Genomic DNA, 23,791 nt, shown 5'->3' with positions numbered 1-23,791 from the left:
GAGCCGTGGAGTCAAATGTTGCTCTTACATGGATTATACAGAGAGGGCGTTCACATCACTTTAGAAAATTGTTTCATTTCCACTTAGGAAACCTTAGGAGAAAACTTTTTATTTGTATATTTGCCATGATATATTTTAATGTTCCTGTAACGTTCAAAGAAAGTTATCGGATAATATAGTAACAATTTTAAACAACTAATTTATATATAAGTAGCATATTTTTCTCATCATTAATAAATATCTTAAATTATATCGAATAATTTGAATAATGCAAATAAATGGGATTATTTCCTTTCGTTTTCAATCTAATACTTGGTCCTTTTGTGGTCCTTGCTTTCATTATTTGCTTGAATAAATGGGTAAATTAAAATCTTTCTATGGCAACACTGGTAATATCATAAAAATTAAAAATACAAACTATAAAAAGGAACCCCACTAACGAAACCCATGGGGCTCACAGGGCATACGGAGGGGCGATCTTCGCTCGCCGTAGCCCGCCCCCGCGCCCCGCCCGTATTTGCGGACGGCGAAAGCTGCCACACCAGGGGGGCATTACCCGAAGGAAACCCATGGGTTTGATTTTGACATTGACACAAGACAGATTAACAAACAGACTAATAAGAAGATAATGGCCCCGATTCCTGCAGACACCGCCTAATTTTATTTTAGGTTATATCCGTCATTTTCGTATCCGTCGAAAAGGAAAGGGACGGATGATTCACAGCTCTTAATTTTAGGAAGAATGAGTAAATTAATGTGTCGGGTTATTGACTGACGTAAAATTTTTAGACGGTTGGTTTAGATTTGTGCTTAAAATTGACGTGTGTTCCATAAATATGCTTGTCGATTACCCGTCCCTTTCCTTTTCGGCGGATAAGAAAAGGACAGATATAACTTAAAATAAAATTAGATGGTATTTACAGGAATTAGCACCACTACGTATTTATTGAGATAAATGATAATAAATGATTTATGTGAGCATAAAACCGATAATTTAAGTTTTTTCTTCATAACTTTGACATTGGCAGACGATACAATCATAAAAGACAAGAAGTGAAGTGAGAAAGGGTATCTTATGCATAGCATCTCTACTTGGTCTGTGGGTATCTTCCTCCAAGACGTACACAAACAACTTGTCGTTCGTTTACTTCGCTTTTGTGAAAAAGGCTGGTCTTTTCATTGCTACGTTGTACTTCGAGTCGGGGATTGCTACTTCGCATCGTTGTATTGTCATTGAACTCTGTGGTACTTACTCAGTTCGATTAACTGAGAAAGTACTCGATTGTGTTGTATGTGAGAAAGGACTCGAATGGTCATAAAAATGAAAAATAAAAAATGAACGATTACGGACACGGACCTTAGTCGCTTGCCCAACTTCTACAATCAACTTTTAAGTAACATTTCCGATGCCATAATGTGCATAAAAAGTAAAAGTGATTTCAGCGCCATCTCTTCTTAATGCAAGAACTAAAATTACTATACCTACCTACTACAAAACTGCTCGTCAGCTTCTGTCAGCTTGTAAAGCTGCGGAGCTAACTAAATATACTATTTTGGATCACAACTCCCGGGTGATCGTATACGCTACTTAATAATAACATTTATTACGTTAGTTGTCGTACTACAAATTAAATAAAAAATCTATACCATCATTATTATATTATTTTCTTTTTTAGGGAACCCGTTCTTTTGGGAAGTTTATTAATGTAGGTAACACTAAGGTAACTTTGAGGTTCTTTATCGTACAAGTTTCTACGTGCTCCTTTTCTGCCTTCTCTTCAAATAAGTCGAAAAGAACCAAATTGTTCTATTAAACAATTTCCTAATTTATATTTATGTTTTATTATTACAAAACAATTATTTATCTTCTTGCCTAAATTACTAAAAGATAATAATCCTGTTCCAAATTATAAAAAAATGTTTCTAAAAAAGGCAACATTATACACGCCAACATCACGGGTCACGTGACATGACGTTGTGGACGTGTCATTCGCAGACAGCTCGTTGGCGGCGTTGCGCAGGCTCATTTTCGTAAAAAGTCCTAGTGGAGTGTTACTAATGAACAAAAGTTGAATGGTTTTGGTCGAATTGATCAGTTAATATTATAGTTAGGATAGTGAAATCTCAATAAATCAAAATGGGAAGTGAGTATCCTTGTTATTTTTGTAAATATATCCCGAAATATAAGTGTACACGTATTGAAATTTTTTAATAAGACCGTGTGTTCAAATCATGTATTTATGTGTTAAATGTTGAGTCTAACGTTGTTTTATTGCGTTTGCAGTCAAATTCCTCGAAGTTATAAAGCCGTTTTGCAGCATATTGCCAGAAATAGCAAAACCAGAAAGGAAGGTAAGTGCATCTATATCATCATATTTCTCAGCATATTCTCTTACAATTTTGTATTTAATCACCTCAGAATGTTTATAAAGTGATTCCCAATTAAATAGAACCTAAAAGAGCCGATATATTTGTTAAAAATGAAGTGAAAGTACATTCCTAACCTCACATTTAGATTTAGATTGGATAACTGTAAACCTCCAACAGGGCACTTTTGGGGACAAATTTTAGCAAATTTCTGACTGAATGTATTCTTTTCCAGATCCAATTCAGGGAGAAAGTACTATGGACAGCGATTACATTATTTATTTTCTTAGTATGCTGTCAGGTAAGTGTTCATTTTATACCTTCTTTCTATTATCACCTTTATCTGATAATTATTTTGGTAGTCTAAAGAAAATTCATAAACCATATGGAGCATTGTCTAATTAGCCTCTAAGTAAGCCATATATTTATTTTAATAGTAATAATATGGTGAAAGTACTTTCATAATGGGTGATTCAATGAACCCCCTCTAATTGATAATTATAACATTTATGACAATGATAAAATTCGCGTAACATTTTAGGATAATTATTGCAATCCATAACCAATAGGAAATATATTAGATGATGTGTTGGCATTCTAAAGTAGGTATTATTTTCATCTAATTACTATCTAATTTAAAACTCAATCTATTTTTCGAGTTTTATACGGTTTCAGCCATATGACTATTAAATTAAAGTTTTGTTTGTGTAACATACTGCCAAATACATCATGGCGAATTAGTCATGGAAATAAAGGCCAATAATGTCTGTGATTACAAACATAGATATAGGTACTTCCATACATATTAAACTAAACAGTATTTTTAAAAAACACTAAGTAGGTATAACATAGCATACAGCTGGAAAATATAGTAGATAATTTAAATGAATTTACATATACTCTAGCATCAAAAGTGGCTTCAAAATACCTTTTGTATTTATTATATTACAAGCCTTTTCTATACATAGGATTTTTTATTCAAGTTTGAGCGACTCTTGGTGGTCATGCCAGCCTCATTTACAGTAGGACTAGGGCCTTGTGCTGGGAGGTTTTCTGGCCACGTCTTTCCCTCAGCGTTACAGATTCCGATGTGGTAGTAGTTTTACAGCTAGTTACATAATATGTAATTTAATTATGTTTGACGTTCAAAAAGCGCTAACTTTGTAAGCCAATTTTGAAAAATAAATATTTTTGAATTTTGAATTTCATAATTTCTAGTGTTTAACGATAATCAAATCATCACTTACAAAAGATCAATATTACAGCATTACACCATGTCATTCAGGGATTGTAATTCCTAAGACAGTATGTATATACAAGTTTCGCTGTTATGAATACTGGATCTGTCAAGAAGCAACCAATCTCTCCTCCATGTAGATTTTGGTGGAATAATTTCTTTCTAAATGACAAACACAAAATATCCATGTGTTTATGTACTTTATTCATGTAAACATCAACCCCTGAACAAAATAGAAACAGTATTATCAAATGACCTTAAAAATGACGCATTTATTTCTAGATTCCCCTATTCGGCATAATGTCGTCAGACAGTGCGGACCCCTTCTACTGGATCCGAGTGATCCTGGCTTCGAACAGAGGAACGCTCATGGAACTCGGTATCTCTCCCATCGTCACATCCGGCCTCATCATGCAACTCCTCGCCGGGGCCAAGATCATTGAAGTTGGTGACACTCCCAAAGACAGGGCTTTGTTCAACGGTGCACAGAAATGTAAGTTTATTTTAAAGTTTATAATATTTCCTATAAAAATTATTTAAAGAAAAAAAATGTTTTATCATCATCAAGTTCAATTTGTTAATAATGTCTCACTATAGGCTATTTTCAAAAAGATTCAATACAGGTTGAATCCATTCACCAAAATTCAAGTCAAATTATAAAGGATTATAATTCATAATTCACATTCAAATTAATTTTAAAGACTTGTTAATAATTCTAAAGAATTGTTAATTTAATAAGTTTTGCATAATGGTTAAACTTTGGTTTGCATGAAGATGCTAAAGTAAATTAATATTTAAATTATAAATAATAGGATTGATACAATTATGTAGGCTATTGCATGACTGTAGAATTCGTGCCTTCATTAGTCTTTGTTTAAAAAAAAAATGTGTATGTCTGCATAGGTAGTATTTCATGTTACTCAATTATGTACGGTCATGAGTACTAATATGTACACACTTTGAAACCATGTCATATTAACTTTTTTGACAAATTAAACCATAAGTCTCATTAAATGTCAAATATGATAGTGCGAGAGGGATCTAAAGTGGGTACATGATGTTGTTCATGACTGTACCAGCAGTTTGTAACCTAAATACTATGCATAGAAATAAACTTAATTTTATTTATAATGGCATTATGACCTCCGTTTTTTAAAGTCGATTATACAGAATATTCAAACAGCTATGAAAGATTTCAGTTCACTTTTTGTTTTGTAAACATTAAACTGTTTCAGAATGGTGTAATAAAATAATTTATTATTTGAATTAAATACAAAAGTATGGATATTGAGGCAAGCTGCCAAGGTTTTTCTTAGCACATGCAAAGAGGCATTCTGCCAAACATATATTATATTTGGAAGTTAAGGACTTTCTAAACACTACACCATTCACTATAATGCTAAAAACACTACAATATATGTATGAGCTTCTCAATTCTGAAATTGTTTTTAATGAGCTTAATGCTATAAACAGCCTCCATGGTCTAGTAGGTTAGAGCATTAGGCTCACAATCTGCAGGTCCAGGTTTGAGTCCCAATGAGGATGTTGTCAAAATCGCTTTATGAGACTGTCCTTTGTTCGACTAGGTCATTGCATTGGCGTATTTAAATTGGAGTTGAGAATGAGAAAATTAATTAACCTTTAGTAAAAGTGAAAGTAAACTAGTAATTGACTCCAGAGCATTCATTATTATAATAACAAGATCATCTGTCTTAAAGTTGTATTGTATGTTGTTGGAGAATTTACATACAATACAAAAACTCACGCCATTTCCCACTGGGGTAATCAGAAACAATGAGTTCCACAAAATAAATTAATAGTAGAATTTAATAAAATCCAAAATAGATTAGAGATAACAGTTGTCAATTATCCGTCCCTTTCATTTTCGGTGAATAAGAAAATGACACGTAGAACTTAAAATAAAATTAAGATGTGTCTGCAGGAATTTTGGGGCCAATAACTTCTCATTGGAATCTCTTAATAAATAATTATCATATACCTACGAAGGTAGATTTATTCTTTCATATTATGGTAGAAAATATTTTTGTTTTATTCTTCTATTGATTATTATTTCCGATCCGATTAAGGTATTTTTCCTTCCCTGATGAATTAAGGTATTTTTGGATTTGAATTATGCTCGTCTCGTCTACTATTATGCATATCATTGAACCGCCAAACGTCCCTGACATGGCTCATGTAACAACTACTTACTTACATCAGTAAGTAGTAACCGAGACGACGATGCCTTCCGAAGCACGGATCATCTTACTTTTTGGACAATCAGGTGATCAGCCTGTAAAGTCCTAACCAAACTAGGGATCACAAAGTGATTTTTTAGATATGTCCCCACTGGGATTCGAACCCGGGACCTCCGGATCGTGAGCCCAACGCTCAACCACTGGACCACAGAGGCCGTTATCTTGTTTAATATTGAATTATGCTGTTATGATAATATGCGCTATACCTATATGGTACAGGTTTGACCCTCTGACCTTGTGTTAGAAATAACTCATTGTTCCTTTGTGCAACATTCAAACATGTTTTAAAATGTTGGAGTTGACAGTCCCTTGCCTAAGGGTTCCGCGAAATCCAACTGAACACCCTCAGGCGTGTTGTCTTTTTTGTTCCGGATGACAGCCCTTAGCGCTCCACATTTGTCCGGCCAAATAGTTAATGCCATCTGCTGCAAATCTACAAGTCACGTAACCAGGTTACGCGAAAGCAACTATTACGCTGGCACGATCAAAGGTGTTCAAAGTCTCGTTAAAAAGCTTGAAAAAAAAATTGAGTTTACTTTCGTAAGATAACAAAAAATGGAGTGCTAAAATACCTCATTCATAAATCTTACAATCAAATCCTTCTGGAGATAAAATAACATGAAGATACTTTAAAGAAATATTATTAAAATTCAACATACATACACAAATTCTCGCCCGTAATCCGTAACGGAGTGGGCAGAACCACAAGTAAGCAGAATACAACTTGCAATACTGTTGATACGAAGTCCTAAGATGGATCTGATGCACCTTATGGTGACGAGGGATCAGCCAATCGCCCTTACTCAGCTGATGTCCCTTTTTAGAGACAAGGTTTAATTATTATATTCACTCCTACTGTGTCCCAATACTTATTTATATCTAAAATAAATTATTTCTTTTCTATTCCTTGTCCATCCTGATTGTCCGAAAGTAAGATGATCCGTGCTTCAGAAGGCACGTTAAGCTGTTAGTCCCGGTTACTACTTACTGGTGTACAGTCATGAGCAATATAATGTACCCACTTTAGTACTCTGTCGCACTAACTAACATATTTGACATTTAGTGAGAGTTACAGTTCAATTTGTCAAAAAAGTTAATGTGACATGGTACCAAAGTGTATACATATTAATGCTCGTGACCGTAAGTAAGTAGTCGTTTCATGAGCCATGTCAGGGGCCTTTGGCGGCTCAGTAGTAACCCTGACACCAGGGTTGATGGGGTTGGTAATCCACCTCACAACCCAAATAGAAGAAAATCATGATAGATGATTAAAAAAACGTTTTTTATAAAAAATATTTTTTTATAAACATTTTTTTTTATTACTAACCTAATCCAATCCCCTTCTCTTGCAGTGTTTGGTATGGTCATCACAGTGGGTCAAGCGATCGTGTACGTAATGACCGGAATGTACGGAGAACCCAGTGAGATTGGTGCCGGTGTGTGCCTGCTCATCATCATCCAGCTCTTCGTTGCTGGTCTGATTGTGTTGCTGCTTGATGAACTTCTGCAGAAAGGTCAGTTTATAGTGTTTATTTTCAATGGTTGGACCATACAGGGTGTTAGGGACACCATACCGAATAAGAGACCAAATAAGATGGGATCGCAAAAGTGTGGAATTGAAAATAATTAAAAAAAATGTGCATTTTGAGACTGAAAATTCCACTTGATAGCTGCATCGTTCAGAAACGATGATTCTCCCAACACATCAAGGTAAAGTGTAACTAAAAAAAAATGAAAAAAAATAAAATCCATTTTTTTTTGTTGTTTAATTAAAAAACAGAATCTACCTCTCAGATTTTACCTTTGAACAGTTTTCAGACATTAATTAAACAAAAACTTTGTAAAAAAACGTTATTATAAGATTAGTGATTATCAAGAAGACATGAATGCATTGGATTAGCTGTCTGGGAACTGATGTTAGGCAGCCAAAATAGTAAATTGTATAACAGTATTATTTAAAAAAAAGAACGCCTAGGGCCCTGTGCCGAGGTTTTTCTTGCAGCTTTTCGCCGGCTATACAGGTTGTGAGAAGCTGCAGTAGTTTTAGGCGTATGAGACGTTCTTTATGTAAAAAATGACGATTTAAAGTGTAACTATGTTACCTACTGAATAAAATATTTTGCGCAGGTTACGGTCTGGGCTCTGGTATCTCTCTGTTCATCGCCACCAACATCTGCGAGACCATCGTCTGGAAGGCATTCTCCCCAGCAACCGTCAACACTGGTAAGCTACACTACTGTAATTTATTTATCATATGTATCCATGCACTATTTTATCGTTTATTGTAGATAGACCCGTGCGACCCAGTTGGTAGTACGCTTGCCTCTCCCTTTGAGGTCGCAGGTTCGAATCCAGCACACTCCTAAACTAATGATTGTCGAATTTGTTGTCGAATGTTTTCGGGAATGAGGATTTCAAATCGTGAAAAAACCTACATTCACGAGGAATGCCTTTTCTGAGGTATGTGACTCAGGTTTGGTCATATATATTGGGCTGGGACAGACGGACGGACAGGAAAGTGATTCTATAAGGGTTCCGTTTTTCCTCTTGAGCTTCGGAGCCCTAAAAAAAAATATAGTAAACTTACCCCCCGCTCCTCGCAGGTCGCGGCACAGAGTTCGAGGGCGCCGTCATAGCGCTGTTCCACCTGCTGGCCACGCGACCAGACAAGGTGCGCGCGCTGCGCGAGGCCTTCTACCGCCAGAACCTGCCCAACCTGATGAACCTTCTCGCCACAGTCCTCGTCTTTGCTATCGTCATATACTTCCAGGTTCGTACGTCACCATATCAATTCCAATTTTGACCAATATTTAATTTCTATAAAATATCCTACAGCAGTTTTACAGGTAAAGTTTAGGTATCTAAATTACATAATGAATCTTAGGCAATAACAGGATGTCGCTTTAGCGTTAACTATTGATCCGAAATTTTACTTAAATTAACAAACTTAAAGGTGCAAATGAGTATACATCAGTTTCAAAAATGATAAAAATAGTTCTAAATTATTTGAGCTAAATCAAATCAAATATGCTTTATTGCACAGAACTTAACTTATTTTACGTACAAGTTTAAATAAGTTTATTTTAAATTAATTCTGTCATTTTATTATCCACCGAAAAGGAAAGATTGAATTTGTATGTGCATATGTTTTACTAAGTACATTTTCAGGACGTAATTATTTTTTTCCAACACATACATTTATTATAGCGCGCTACACGGCAAATATTAAGTACCCGGGAGAACGTTTAGAACGCTTACCTCTTACTTTGAAGTCGCAGGTTCGAATCCAGTACAGGCCTAAACCAATAATCGTCGAATTTGTTTTCGAATTCATGTGTGGATCATAAATGATTATCACGTGCTCAGCGGTGAAGGAAAACATCGTGAGGAAGCCCTCATTCCCGAGAAATGAATTTTCGGAGGTATGTGACCTGTATTGGGTGGTTTTTCCTTCGCGGGTTGGAAGGTCAGACAGGCAGTCGCTTCTGTAAAAAACCGGACCTGTCAAATCTTTAGGTTAGGTAAGCGGACCCTGTGGAAAACGGGGTAATGCTAGGGAGATGATGGCAAATATTAAATACTAATATATTAAATCGCCAGGGCTTCCGCGTGGACCTCCCCATCAAGTCGGCGCGCTACCGCGGCCAGTATTCCTCATACCCCATCAAGCTGTTCTACACCTCCAACATCCCCATCATTCTGCAGTCCGCTCTCGTCTCTAATCTCTACGTCATTTCTCAGGTGAGTTCTTGGCAATATACGGTTTAATTCTATATGAAGTAAGGTAAATTAGTAATAATCTCAGAGTTATGAGAAAATCGACGAAACGTTTCGAGAAAAGGTAGGTAGTGTCCTGCCCTTGCGTTTCGCTTTGCTCGTCTTGGCGGCGGCACTACCGTGCCCTCAGATAGATATATTCTAGTAATGGTTTGTTTGTTTGTATACTCTTTATTGCTTTAGAATACAAAGAAAATTACTATTATTATTATTATTTTAGTAATGGTATTACTTAGACATCAGTTTTTCAGACAACGTTTTTAACGACCAAAATTAAACCCAGCCCAAGTAGCAACCGATTGTCTTAAAAGAGAATTGTAGATATCTTGAAGGCAAATAGACTAAATCAAGCCCTTGTCTTGGATAAGTCTTATATGTCTCCAAGATATCCCTCAAGATATCTTGAAGACACAGTTTAGTAAAAGTGGGCACATACTTTAACTCTTATACAAGACAGACTTAAGACAACGCTAAGTCAGACTTAAACCCTACTTTAGACAATGTTCTTGCGTATTCTAAACTTAGAATTCTTGTAGTATCACTTAATACCAAAAATGTACACTTGAAGATATCTACAATACTTAGTTAAGACTATAGGATTGAATTGCACTGAGTCAATTGTAACTTAACGAAGTAAAACTTCAGGTCATACTTAAAACGATTTTTACTTCACGCGTCTTTATTTTAGAATATAATGGCGAACATTTACATTAACACAAGAAATGACGGTCTGTAAGAAAATGGCGACTAAAATACTTGTTAAGTTATTTTTACAAAAGGTTATTCCGCCGTTTCACATACAGGAAATTATAAACGCATGATTGTTTCTCGTGTAAAATCGATAGAAAGTGGTAAAAAACAGAAGGGCCTTGATTATATCAGAAAAATAATAATAAAATTTGGATTGATTATTCAGCAAATAAAAAAAATGGTCACATATGGTACAGAGAAATTCATTTTATATTAATATGTGACAGCTGAACGCAGTAATTGTTACTACAATAGAAATATATATTAATTTACTTCAGTTTTTGAAGATAATATTGTCAAAAAAAATTACATGTTTTCTTCCTGTATGTGCAAAATGGCGTTAAGTAATATTTTTCTAAATGAAGTAAGACTTTAGAAACAAATGATTTAGTAAGAATCAGTTTAGAAAAGTAAAGTCAAGTTGCACTTCATCAAGTACTAGTTAAGATAAAGTTTACTTCAATTGTCTAGGAGTATACCAACTTAAGACAAAAAGTATTTAGTGAATTCCTACTTAAAACTCTTATATCTAAAGTGATCCTCTATTTTGATTTAGTGAAGTAATGTCGTAAAATCATGTTTGTTTATTTTGTGCCAGAATCATTTATGTAACAAGTAACAATTAAAATCGAACATGCTTTTAAAAACTATGGAAAGTACGTTTGTTAAGAGGTAATTTTTTCGACTCGTGGAAGATAAAAAATATTGTTATGCTGAGTTCTTACTTGGATAGGAATGTGATTTACTTGTTTAATATTTATCACAAATGGAACTAACAAACATAAACTCAATTTGCTAACGAGCCACCGCGCTTACATTCTCATAGGTAGCACATGGTTCGCTGACGCAAATTAGGTACGATCACCGCGTTTCTAACTGCCAACGAAAATAATGTTATTTTATTTGTAAAAATTAACAAGTATCTGTTGAATATTGTATATACAAGGAACCTTTGCAATTTATTAACGTCGTGCGTGTGCATGGTTTCTAATCCCACCAAAAATATCGGCAACTCCGTTAAAATAGTATCACCTTTGTGATGATCCTCGTATATTTTGTTACGAAATCCTTCATCTGTTCTTTCAGGAAACTCACGCCTAGGATATATATTGCAATGAGATTCATAAGAGTATTCTCCAACAGCTGTGCACTTCGGACATCCATTTTGACTGTTGAAATTAGCTATATCTGAAATAATAAAATAAAAAGGATTAATTATTAAGGAAGTTGTACTTTTACGTACAGTTAACGGTTTTAAGGTGAATGACCAACTCCAGCAACCGTAGAGTCAGGGTTGAGGTCATGCCTGATAAAAGGCAAATAAATAGATAGAAACTAGAACCCGGTATTATGTGTTTTAAGTAGATAGGAAGTTCCAGTCCCATGGGCAGGCACAAAGACTTCCACTTTCTTCAGTATCTTTATTCAGTAGGTAACATAGTTACACTTTGAATCGTAAATATTTACATAACGAATGTCTCATCCGCTTAAAACTACTGCAGCTTCTCGCTACTCAATGCAGTCAGACCCATTCAATATTCAGGGTGTTAGTGAAATCGTAATTAATACCGAGGAGGATGATTCGTGTTAGAGACACCGTAACTAATACTGAGGGGGATAATTCAGCTCATGATTCTGAGTTAATATCAAGTAGAATTTTCCGTCTGAAAAGTCGAGAAAATTTTAGACCTTTTAATCAGTTCCATATTTTTGCAACCAAAAATTCCACTTTATAACAACTCAAAATCATGGTCTGAATCATCCCTCAAAGCGTTCGTTACGATGTCGCTAACACCCTGTATATAGAAAATGTACCTTTAATAAGAAATAGAGAAAAAATAGTAAGTACTTACGTTTTATGAAAGCTCTTGCTGGTGAATCACATATGAATGATCGCAATTTTATAGTTATTAAATAGTCGTTAATTTTGATACCGTTCTGCAAAATTTCCTTCATTTCTGTTACAAAAGGTCTTAAAAATTCATTACATTGTGGTTTTCCAACTCCACAGTAAATGCCAACGATTATTACGGGAACCGCGGTCATTTCATGGATGTTGCATAGAATTGGCCAAAACTCTACTTTAGAACTTTTGAATGTGGGTAGCCCATCGATATTTACATTTATGTGTAAATTGATATCGTTACTCAAATTCCCGAAATATTCCACAATATATGTCTTAAATCCATGATTCCAGTACTCGCCACTTCCACAAGACTTAATATCTATAGATTTTGGTGTTTTGAGGAGTGTTCTTGCGTCTTTTGGCACTAAACCTGGATCGTGTTTATTTATTATCTCTAAAAGGCTATTGATTGCAGAGTGGGGTATATTGTTATCAATAGACCAATTTCTTAATTGGTCTTTAAAATTAAAATCATTTTCAGGTATCGATTCATTAGAGTCGGAATCACTGTACATCGATTTGATTTCCAAATTTTCTTCTTCTTCTTTTTCCTCTAGAACGATACTTCCTGTTGATATTGATGTTGATGGCATCGAAAAAGATATCGCATCGCTAACAAAAGCAGTAGAATGTGCATTGACACAGGTTAATTTTTGGTATTTGGATAGACGCCTTCGAAAACCACCGGATCTTTTTATTTTTTGGAGTTTGTCCATTTTCTGCTTGCTTCTATTTCGATTTTATCGTCCAGTTAATAGACTTTTCTTATGTTTTACTTATTTTAGTCAAAAACGAATAAAACAGTCTTGTTCAAGAGCAACCAAAGCTAGAGTAATCAAAGCTTAGTATTAAAATTGCCTTAAGTATATCTTGGGAATCAATTTTTACTATACAAGACTAAACTCATACTTCAGTAAATCAATTTAGTGTTAAGTGAGCCTTCAAATAATCTGAGTATAGTAAAAAAACACTTTTAGACTTAAGACTAAGGCTGACTTAAGACTAAACAGTTTTGAGAATACTTAACTTGGTTTTGTGTATTCTATATTATCTAAAGTAGGATTTTTTGAAAACTATATAGTATTAAAGAAAGAAATGATTTAAGGTGATGCCTTTCAGTCAGCTAGGTAACGCTGCGTCAGTAGATGGCGTTACTTCTGCAGTTTTCGTATTTTTTTCCATTTATTCGTTTAGTGTTGAGTTCTGACCCAGTGAAATGTTAGGTGGCGAAATCTTATATACATTATCTTTAAGTTAAGCTACAATTTTGAAGTATTTACTGAAGATATCATATTGAAACATTGCATCAAAAGTTGGTGTCATTTCAATTTGTGTACAAACACGAAGCTGTCACACACACATGCAAACTAGGTTAGCTATTAAAAGAGATGCATAATTTGAAGTCTACTTCTAACTTCTAAATGGCGCATTTGGTAAAGCAGTCGCCGCCATTCTTAAGGTTCACGGTTCAAACCCAAGTGCATGTTTTAATTGTTTATACTTTTTGTATTTTTTTTTACAATTGAATTTGGCGAACCCGTCTATTTGTTACGGAATTTTCAAAAAGTATCACTTTTACCAATAATATTATAATTATACAATAATGTACTTTGCACTTAAGTACCTTCCGTAATTTCCGTATTTTTTATTTTGTAAAATTCTAACAGGCATTAATCGCATCAGTGAACATGCGGCTAACTAAAAAACTACTGAACGGATTTTCATACGGTTTTCACCAATGAGTAGTGATTCATGGGCGTGCTTTAGGGTATATAATTTATACAAGTATTTTTTTTTGTATAAAATGGTTCAAAAATGATGATGAATGTCAAACATAATTATCGTTACAAATATAGCCGACTTGGAGCTTTCGGCGAAAACGCTGCCTGATCCCATTGAGATATAACAAAACAACGTATGGTTGAATTGTTCCTTTTTTGTAGGTCTACCGAAAAGTCCACAATATGTCATAATAATTATATTGTGTATAAAGAATTGTGTATATGTATTGTATGATTTTACAAATAACGATCACAGTACAGTAATAATAAGGTAGATTTTTCCTAAATTGCGTCGGTTCAAACTTTGTCGCACCGCGTTTGAAAGATGTAATAGCGCTTCAGGACGTCCCGCAAGCACGGCGCTGATGTCGCAGTATCCGCATATAATTATTATGACTTGTCATTTAGTTCCAATAAAATCCGCGGGACTTCATACGTATGTCAGTGACAGCTGGTGATAGCATGCGGGACACTTAGCAGCTAATCGAATTCTATGTTGTTTTCGCGCCCAGTCCAGACGACTTGCAGCGCATTTCTGGACATATATTTACGCGTGGTGTTCATTGTTAGGTTAGTTAGTTCAGGTTAGGACGTCTTTTTTTAACGAGGACGTTAAAAAAAGACGAGGCTGGGACGTATTGAAGTAGTATTTCCATATATACGCGGCCTGAAATGGGCTGTTTCGGGGACCTGAACTGGTTGCTGTCGAACTTATTATCACGTTTTCTTGATTAAAATTCATAAATAAGTCAAATAGAAAAAAGATTTTCGTTAGTTTTAGATCTGTCATGATGTCTGTGATGTTTGTTTATCATACATAAGAATTTCAAAATTTATCTTATTTTATTTTCCCAAAGGGCAAGGCAAAGGGAACTATGCCCATACAGCCATGTCTTGTGTTTTTTTTTCTTGATGATGATTAATGAAATGATGAAACCTAAGCCCCCACCCTCGGAGCAGACTCCTACTCCGAACCCCAAACGAAGTAAGCGGCTTGTTGGCGCAAAGCGAAAATAGATAGGTACACTTTGTTTATTGAATATTCCGATTTAATAATACTATCGGGAATGTTTTCCGACTAACTGAATGTGATCATTAACCACAAAACACTACTTCGTATTGATTATTTAGATTATTCAATGAAGAAAGCAACCTTCCCGTTCCCGGTCCCACCAAAAAGTCCGCGGCAAAGAGAATATAAATAAATCTGTATGTTGGATGGAAAAACAATTAATTATAAATGTTTAGGCCGGCAAATGCAACAACTTCTTTTTTGATTTGGTTTTCCCCGAAGGGTAAGGCAAAGGGAACTATGCCCATACAGCCATTTCATTTTATGTATTGATTTTTTATTATAATATATGTCCTCTTTTAAAACACGGTACTTACCCATTATTTAAAAATGTTTAAATAATATGTGTTATTACAAAAATATTTTTCCAATATTCCTTTTCTCAGATTGTAGTATTTTTAGTTTTTTATTTATATTTATTCTCTTCATACAAAATCTCTTTATAAATTGTCACTGACATTCTATTACACTTGTCAAGTAGTCAAAGCCTTTAGAGAAAAAAAAAACTATCACGCACACAAACTAACATTGACACCTCTACACGCTCAGCAAATACACTGTAATCTGCACCACTACAAATGTAGAATTGATCAAAATTGAGGGTCTGAAATATGGTACTTCTCGTATTCGGACCTTAAATTTTTGTTAGTTTGCGAAAATAATACACCAAAATATTACTATTTATCGGTTTTATAACAATATTCCTCTAACCGTTTTCCTGTAGCACTGCATCAACTTTTGTATGGAAAACGAATCACCTTAATGAAGTCCTATTAAGTCCTATTTGATTTGGATAAATCTCACTTTAGCTAAAGTTTAGACATATATGACTTAATCACAATTCTTGTTTGCTACTTGGGAGACTAAAGATTCATGTATTATTAAAGAATTCCAGCATTAAATGGCATATTAAGCTTTTTCACGGAATTCCACTTAGGTACTACAATCTTGGCTTCGCTTCCTTCACTCTTATTAAAGTCACATAGATGGCGATAATTCTCAGCACCACTCACATTGGTCTAACAGAAAGCTCGGTGAGGTGTAGGTGATTAGTTCATCTTCCGATGGATGTACCTCTGACTAACCGAATTGGGATATAGACGTGAATTTATGTTTGTGTCTCAGTCATCCATACCCTCTCCGGTTGATTGAGGGGAGGCCTGTGCCCAGCAGTGGGACGTGTATAGGCTGTTTATGTCATGTTTTATAATAATATACTTTATTGCACTTAACAACTAGTTACATCACAAACAAGAAATGGACGTTTACAAGGGTGGACTTATCTCTAAGAGAGATCTCTTTCAGCCAACTCAGAGGTAGTATTAGAGTAACTGAAAGAGGTGCAATATATTAAATTTTATGTCTCAATTGAAGATTTCGTTTTGTGCATATTTCGGTCGCACTGGCTATGTCCCCGCGGCTCTATAAAGTGTGTGGTCAAACAAATCCCCCTGTACAGATGTTGGCGGTGAAGTTCAGCGGCAACTTCCTGGTGAACCTGCTGGGCGTGTGGGCGGACGTGGGCGGCGGCGGGCCGGCCCGCGCCTACCCGGTGGGCGGCCTGTGCTACTACTTCAGCCCGCCGGAGTCGCTGGCGCACATCGCACACGACCCCGTGCACGCCGTGCTCTACATCATCTTCATGCTGGGCTCCTGTGCGTTCTTCTCCAAGACCTGGATCGATGTATCAGGCTCCTCGGCTAAGGATGTAAGTTGTATTTTGTTTATGGGTGGTTTGTTTATCAAAACTTCCAAGTCTACACGTTCACAAGCTACAACTTACAAGTACTTGTGAATTAAGTTTATCAAAAAAGTAGAGGGTTTGTAAAATATACCTACTTGTGAAATAAATATTGACACTTTTAACGTAATTTACATGTGTAGTTTTAATAAACACGAACTTGTAATAATGAATTTTTTTACTATGTTTATATACGTAGTAGAGATTAGATTTATATTCGTAGTATTTTTATTCTGTGCCCGGTAGCTCTCCGCGCCATAGCAATTCGTATCGGGCGCCGACCTCAACGCCTCTGGGTCTTTATCTAACATGAATTCCCCTCAGGTGGCGAAACAGCTGAAGGAGCAGCAGATGGTGATGCGCGGCCACCGCGACAACTCCATGATCCACGAGCTGAACCGCTACATCCCCACGGCGGCGGCGTTCGGCGGCCTCTGCATCGGCGCCCTGTCCGTGCTAGCAGACTTCCTCGGCGCCATCGGCTCCGGGACCGGTATCCTCCTCGCCGTCACCATCATCTACCAGTACTTCGAGATCTTCGTCAAAGAACAAGCCGAAATGGGCGGCATGAGCACGCTTCTCTTCTAAACTTAATTTAGAGACGCTTACGAACACAACTCTATGTCGAGTGATATAAAGTTGTGTCCGAATGCATGTGTGCGTGGCGTGTGGGTTATGTGCTATTTATATGAGATAAACTTTATAATAAAATAATTTACGACAAGTACACACGTTGTTTTTATCGATTATCGAATCCTAGAGTCGACTTAATATCGATAGTCGCGTCGTCGGCATTTAAATCTGTATATTTTTGAAATCCTTCCAGTATAGAAACAGTGTTTCCTTTTTATATTGTTGTTTCTAGTGATAAGTTAACGATCCAACTTTGTTAAGCCTACCTTACAAAACTTAATTTATCTTTTAAGTTCGTGTTGGATTTGTAACATTGTAATAAAATAGTGTATATTTTGTGTTGTGAATATTGTTGTTTGCATATCATGCACATACATTCTGTTCTGCTCTCCAGAGTGCTATATGTGTAGATTAGTTCTCTTCCACATGACAGAATCAGTAAATAAATTTATAAATTAACACTTTCTATTATTTTTATCGATGCATTATTTTATTTCAATACCTTATAATAGCAATAGTAATATAGCTATTCATAGAATGATATACTAGGTACAGTAGGAGTTCGGGGATTTGAATAATGTAACTTCACATAAATTTGTCATATTATAACTTTATTCTCCTCACTAAACATGCAAAATACAGAGACAAAAACAACACGATTTCCCTTCAAAATCTTAACAAAATTCACGACTAAAATATGTATAAGAATGGTAACAAGTTTATTATGTACAAAACACTGGATTATTTGAAAACTTAATACAGGCCTGTTACATGAGTGGGGATCAGCGGGGCAAACGGAACATAGCAATTTGTACATCGAAATGTTGGAACTGGTCTACGAAAGAAGTCCCGCGGGTGTTGGCGACGGACTGTCTGCATAATCATTCTATGCTTAGTTGTTACTTTCATTGAAATCGGCGGGACTTCCTTCGCACCACGTAGTCTAAACTGAAACTAGTTATATTTTTCAAACCAAACTTTATTTCACGTAAAGCTTATTGAGATCTTATGAACCGAGAATGGCTGAACCGAGATCTAGAGGGGTTACATCGAACACGACACTAACACATCAACAGGCACTTGTCTGATTTCGGTCGATATTGCTTGTTTGGCAGTAACGGTAAGGCTGCGTTGGCCCCTTACCAACCGGGGTAAGTTGCACAACAAATTAGGAGTTATTCATCACCCTAAATATCACGAACGAAACGGAATGGCCGCATTCTAGTTCCTATGCCGTTATTGACTAAGTGGCTAAGCATTTTGGCTAAACTACTTAGCGAATGTTATTGCTGTGTAGAATAAAACAGTTCCTTATGTATGGCGCAATGTGATTATTGGACATTTTCTCGGATTATTGTTTGATCATCGGAATGATGTTATATGCTGAAGTAGTATAAAAATATTTAGCGCATTCCGTTGGCAATGAGTCGGACAAGTCTTTCAAATATTTGTCGCTCCAATGCATGCTGACAACGGGTTGGCGTTCCCGTTATTCAGATTAACATGCCGTGTAGACACGTCGGAGCGGTACATCGCCGCTACGCAACTAAAATATGACTCGGAAAACGGAAGACATGGTTACGTAAAGGAAACTTTTCAACTCAACTGTATTGGTTCCATACAACTAACATAAACAATAACATTATACGGAGAAGACACATTTCATTAGATAAACTCCAACAGCTATTCTTACTATCCTGTTTGCAAGTGCTTTCGAATTGTTTTAGTCGTAAGATAAGTGTTCTATTATTTATTCACAGTATTCCATAAATGTCTAAATAATTCTTAAGCAATTCAACGCATAATACTTTTTGTTATATAAAATCCAAATCAAGCATTTTACGGCTAGCAAATTTCGCGTATGAACTATGTACAAAGCTCATCCTAGTGTAGAGTTAATATTTCATAGGACCGCACGTGTTGTTTATTAATACATTAACAATTTGGTGTTCTTACTTCGTGCATACTGGTGCAGTAAAATAAACTAAACGAAATATGTGTAATGAAGAAAACATTTATTACTTTTAAACAACATATCCGTGAAAGGAGAAAAAAGAAAACAAATAAAAATAACTATAAGAATAACAGTGCCAATTATGTCTAATAAAAGTGGAATAAAGTTGCTCGTTCTAAAATAATGAAGAAACAAAATGTCACTTGTGGTACACGGGAGCCCCATGGCAGTCACGCCTGCGGCGTCCACCAGGGTGGGCAGATGCCGTCCACTCACAAACCAAGAGATAATTTCCAAAATCTATCAACAGCTAATCCAAAAATTAAATTAGTTACTAGACACAGAGTTCAAAAGTATTATGAACCAATAAAATAATAAAAATATAATCTAAAAAATAACAACAAAAATTCAATTTAGAGTCGCACCAGGCAACTACATCGGAGGACCTAACTGGTTACTTTATCTATAAACTAGTGATTTTGCTAATTCAATCTTTACTTTGTACATGCGTATAATAGCACTTATAGATATTACGATCCAAACTTAGTCAAAATGGTAATTTAGAATATTAGTGGGCCGCGCCCGGCGTTCGTTCTTTCGTCTCACACTACACATATAGCAAAGGCTAGCAGTCTCACAACGCGTTACCCAACACCCGAGTATCACCTTTCAGATGATTCGTGAGTGAAAAATAGAAAGCCTGAGGCCTTCCGTCACGCTTTGAAGTCGAAGGACAAAAGTTACGTTTGCATAAATTCGCATTTTGCATATTTTCAAAGGCATCGTTTATTTTCACCGGTTCCATGCAACTGCCGTGACGTAACGACTTTAGATACGCATGTACGTTTCCCAACCGGGCACCGAAACTAGATCGAAACTATTCAAATTACGACAATCGCAGTCCTTTCGGGAAACACCCGTGTAAGCGCACGCGGCGTGGCCACATCGTCCTCACGTCACGCGTCCAGCGAAAAGAATATTCAATACATCATAAATTTACTGGAATTATGTAGAAAGTCGACATCTCATTCAAACTTGCAAAAAAATAATTACAATAGGTCGGGGATATCTGGAAAGTTCGAACTCGAATACTCTAACTTTCGACTCGTCAAAATACCACTCTCCGCTAATTTGGACTATACGGCGGCGTCGCGGATCAGCGCGGGTCTGGAGGGCAGTTAGACCGCGGCTACGTGTTAGGCAACCGTCTCGATCTCCTCCTGCATGGGCGGCGCCTGCTCCGGGGAGGCGAGCGTCTTCGGCGGGGACGAGTAGGGCAGGGTCTTGAGCTTGCGAGCCTCGCGCCGCTGCTTCTTCTGCTGCATGACGAGGCGGAGTTGCTCCAGCTTGCACTTGGTCTTGGAGTTGTCGAGCGCGAGCGTCTTGGCCGTGTCGCACTTGCTGCACATGTCGGCGCTGGCGGCGCTGGCCGCACTGGCCGCGCTGGCGGCGCACGCGGCACACGCGGCGCACGCCGCGCCCGCCCGCCGCCCCGCCGCTGCGCATGCGCGCGCCTCCTCGCCCGAGCCCGTGCTCGTCGAACACGAGTGCTTCGCGGTCTCCTTCTGAAATGCCAAACAGTATACCCTTTAACAAATCCTGTGTTACCCAATTTCTGTACGTGTTATAGTACGTTACGGAGGGTGAAAATATTAACTTTCAACATGAAATATTTGTGTACTTACGATAACGAGATAAATACTTTACAACCGAAATTATATATACGATAGAATACGTTTAAAAATATATGTAAAGAAACGAATGTTACCTGTGCCAAGGTGATGGGAGGCGCCGCACACAATAAGTCATTCAGTATGTGAATGATTGTAGAAATGTCTCTCTTTGGTCGGCCATATCTGAAATAAACGTGGCGTGAGTCACATCGTAAAACATCAAACTGATATTATCTCAAATTCTCGAGAAAATTACCTATTCAAGTTACTGATAAAACATCCAAACAAAGTGTTTATTTATGCAATCTCCATTTCCTACTATTTAACAGATACAAATGTTTGTTTCTAAAAATTTAAAAGGCAGATTCAAGATCAAAGCCCAATTGAATTTCAAATATCAAATAGAGTACATTCACACTAGTATTAGAAAAAGTATTACCTGTCTTGCAGAGCTGGGTTCAATGTGCCGGAGAAGGTCCCTGAATATATTCCTTTGCCATGGTGCTTCATGGATTCTATCACAGCCCCTGGACCTATCTTCGAGCGCACCGTCTCCTCTGCAGTTCTGAGATCAATTTTATTTGTTAACACTTCCTTAGAAAGCTTTTTAAGCTTCTGTGTTAAATTTTTGGATGCTTCTATAAGTGCTTTTGTATCTACAGCAGGCGTAATTGTCACCCTCTGAGGTTTTTTCGGTGCATCAGGTGCTTTGAACTGAACCTGCTTAGATGTAGACGGAGTAGCCAAGTCGTCTGTTGAGGTTCCTACACTTTTTGGATTCTGAATTTTCCTAACAGTACTCGTCTTACAAGGATCTGACTTGGATGTGGAAGGCTGTGCTAGATTACTTTCTTGCCGTAGCTGCATTCTTTTTTTATGTTTATTAACAACAGACTGCATGAAAGCTTTCTGCTTACTTTGCCCAATGGGATGTTTGAATTTAGACGTTTTATGCAGAAGATATTGGAAGCGCTTATTTTTCAGAGGCTCATTTATACTTTGGAAAGATGGCAGTGGTCCACTGGTGGACTCTTGACCGTGGCTAGTTGTAGCCAAGTTAGATATTTCTCTGTCCATCATAGATTCATCTTGATTTTCAAATAAGCCTTTATCTACAGCACTATTAAAGAGGTTTTCCATTGGATATTCATCTATGGTACTCTCTGCGAGGAATGAACTTTGGTCAGTGAAGTTGTCGCTGTCGTCACTGAGGGAACTGTCGGGCGTCAACGAGGAAGTTGACGGACTCTGCTTATCACTGATGGCACTTGTGGAAGGAATTACATCACTGCTTACTTTATTATTTGATAATAACTCAATCAAATTACTTTTAGTGGTGTTTGAAACTGCAGACTCCTTACTCTCAGAGGCTGACACATCTATAGGACTAGACACCAAATTAGACAAAGATTTGATAGGGGACTGGTCATTTTCTGTTGAGGTATGCGACATATCTGACAGAGTACAGTTGGTTGTGTCCATGGATTCGTCTTTATCCCCAGAAGTCTCTGGTTTATCTGCATATTTTTCTTCAGCCATGGAACGATACAAGTCAAAGGCATTTTGTAACATTTCAATATCTTTTTTTTGTAAAACAGGTGACTGTGTCTCTTGTTTAGGTTTATCACTATCTATACATGTTTCATTACTGTTTGAGGGTTTCTGTGGAGTGGTCTGAGGGGTAGGCGAGTCCCTGGTATCACTTTTGGTGCGTATTGATGATGTGGAGCTCTTAGTCGGAGTAGAAGTCCGTAGGGAACGTGAACTGCCAGACGAACTAGAATTGAGGGTAGACAGCTGCAATTGAATCAGCATCATGTGGTCACCTAAACGCATGGTGAGGTTCAAAGGAGACTTCCCACTCAAGAAATCATTGACCTGGGTGTCATTGAGACTTTCCAGTGCTTGCATAACAGAGTTTTCAGGCCTTTGGCTCTGTGGACAATATCATTGTGAGGTTAATGAAATGTAATTAGCTAACAAAGCATTAGAATTGAGATAAATGTATGTATCGACGGGTTTCACGTTGTTGTGAAACACGTGACGAGTGACCGCGGAGGTACGTACCAGCAGGCCCGTCTCGACGCTGGGCAGCAGGATGACGCGCGCGCCGTCTAGCAGCCCGTTGTCGTCGAGCGTGCCGTCGCGCAGCTGCCTGCAACACGCAACAAGCACAACATCACGCACTAGTACGCTACTCGACGACGCGGATGCGTCATCGTATCGACGCAACATTTCCGTACGCTGTTTGACAATAGAGGCTTGGCGTCTACTCACCTTTCTCGATGCAGCAAGCATATTCGATCTTTGGAGACCTTTAGCTTCTTAGAAACTAGTTTCTTGAGGTGCTCTACGGTATTTTTACCGTTCAGGCTGATGGAGAAATTCCCACCCGTTGTCGTTTGTATATTCAGCGTTATGTCTGTGCTCTGGGGCGAGCCACACCCGTCGTACACCTCTGTTCCAGTCGCACGCTCCATATTTTCCACATGAATTACACTAGAATTTACGGATAACACTGTTTCACTGCGCACCACTTATCTTTAGATTACACAGCTATTTTATTGCAGGATAGAAATAACAGGGTCACACGCCAGACCCCCAGATTTTGATGTGGCCGTCGGACGGTGTGACCAGTCTCT

At 37.2% G+C, this 23,791-nt stretch overlaps 2 protein-coding genes across 2 annotated transcripts; one reads left to right on the top strand and one right to left on the bottom strand.

Moving 5' to 3' along the window:
• The first annotated feature begins 1,984 nt into the window (after positions 1-1,984).
• On the top strand, positions 1,985-17,981 carry LOC126367048 (protein transport protein Sec61 subunit alpha). Its single transcript, XM_050010436.1, has 10 exons — positions 1,985-2,144; positions 2,285-2,352; positions 2,603-2,668; positions 3,887-4,097; positions 7,215-7,376; positions 7,990-8,085; positions 8,466-8,632; positions 9,463-9,603; positions 16,608-16,856; positions 17,214-17,981. The coding sequence occupies exons 1-10, from the start codon at positions 2,138-2,140 to the stop codon at positions 17,475-17,477; spliced, it is 1,431 nt and encodes a 476-aa protein (XP_049866393.1). The 5' UTR covers positions 1,985-2,137; the 3' UTR covers positions 17,478-17,981.
• Positions 17,982-18,112: 131 nt separating this feature from the next.
• On the bottom strand, positions 18,113-23,791 carry LOC126367023 (midnolin homolog). Its single transcript, XM_050010385.1, has 5 exons — positions 23,427-23,791; positions 23,217-23,304; positions 21,589-23,084; positions 21,245-21,332; positions 18,113-21,041 (listed from the first exon to the last, which is right to left on the bottom strand). The coding sequence occupies exons 1-5, from the start codon at positions 23,627-23,629 to the stop codon at positions 20,673-20,675; spliced, it is 2,244 nt and encodes a 747-aa protein (XP_049866342.1). The 5' UTR covers positions 23,630-23,791; the 3' UTR covers positions 18,113-20,672.

The sequence above is a fragment of the Pectinophora gossypiella genome, chromosome 5 (assembly GCF_024362695.1).
Source record: "Pectinophora gossypiella chromosome 5, ilPecGoss1.1, whole genome shotgun sequence".
NCBI classification, from domain to species: Eukaryota; Metazoa; Arthropoda; class Insecta; order Lepidoptera; family Gelechiidae; genus Pectinophora; species Pectinophora gossypiella.
This window is presented reverse-complemented; position numbering and strand designations above follow the sequence as displayed.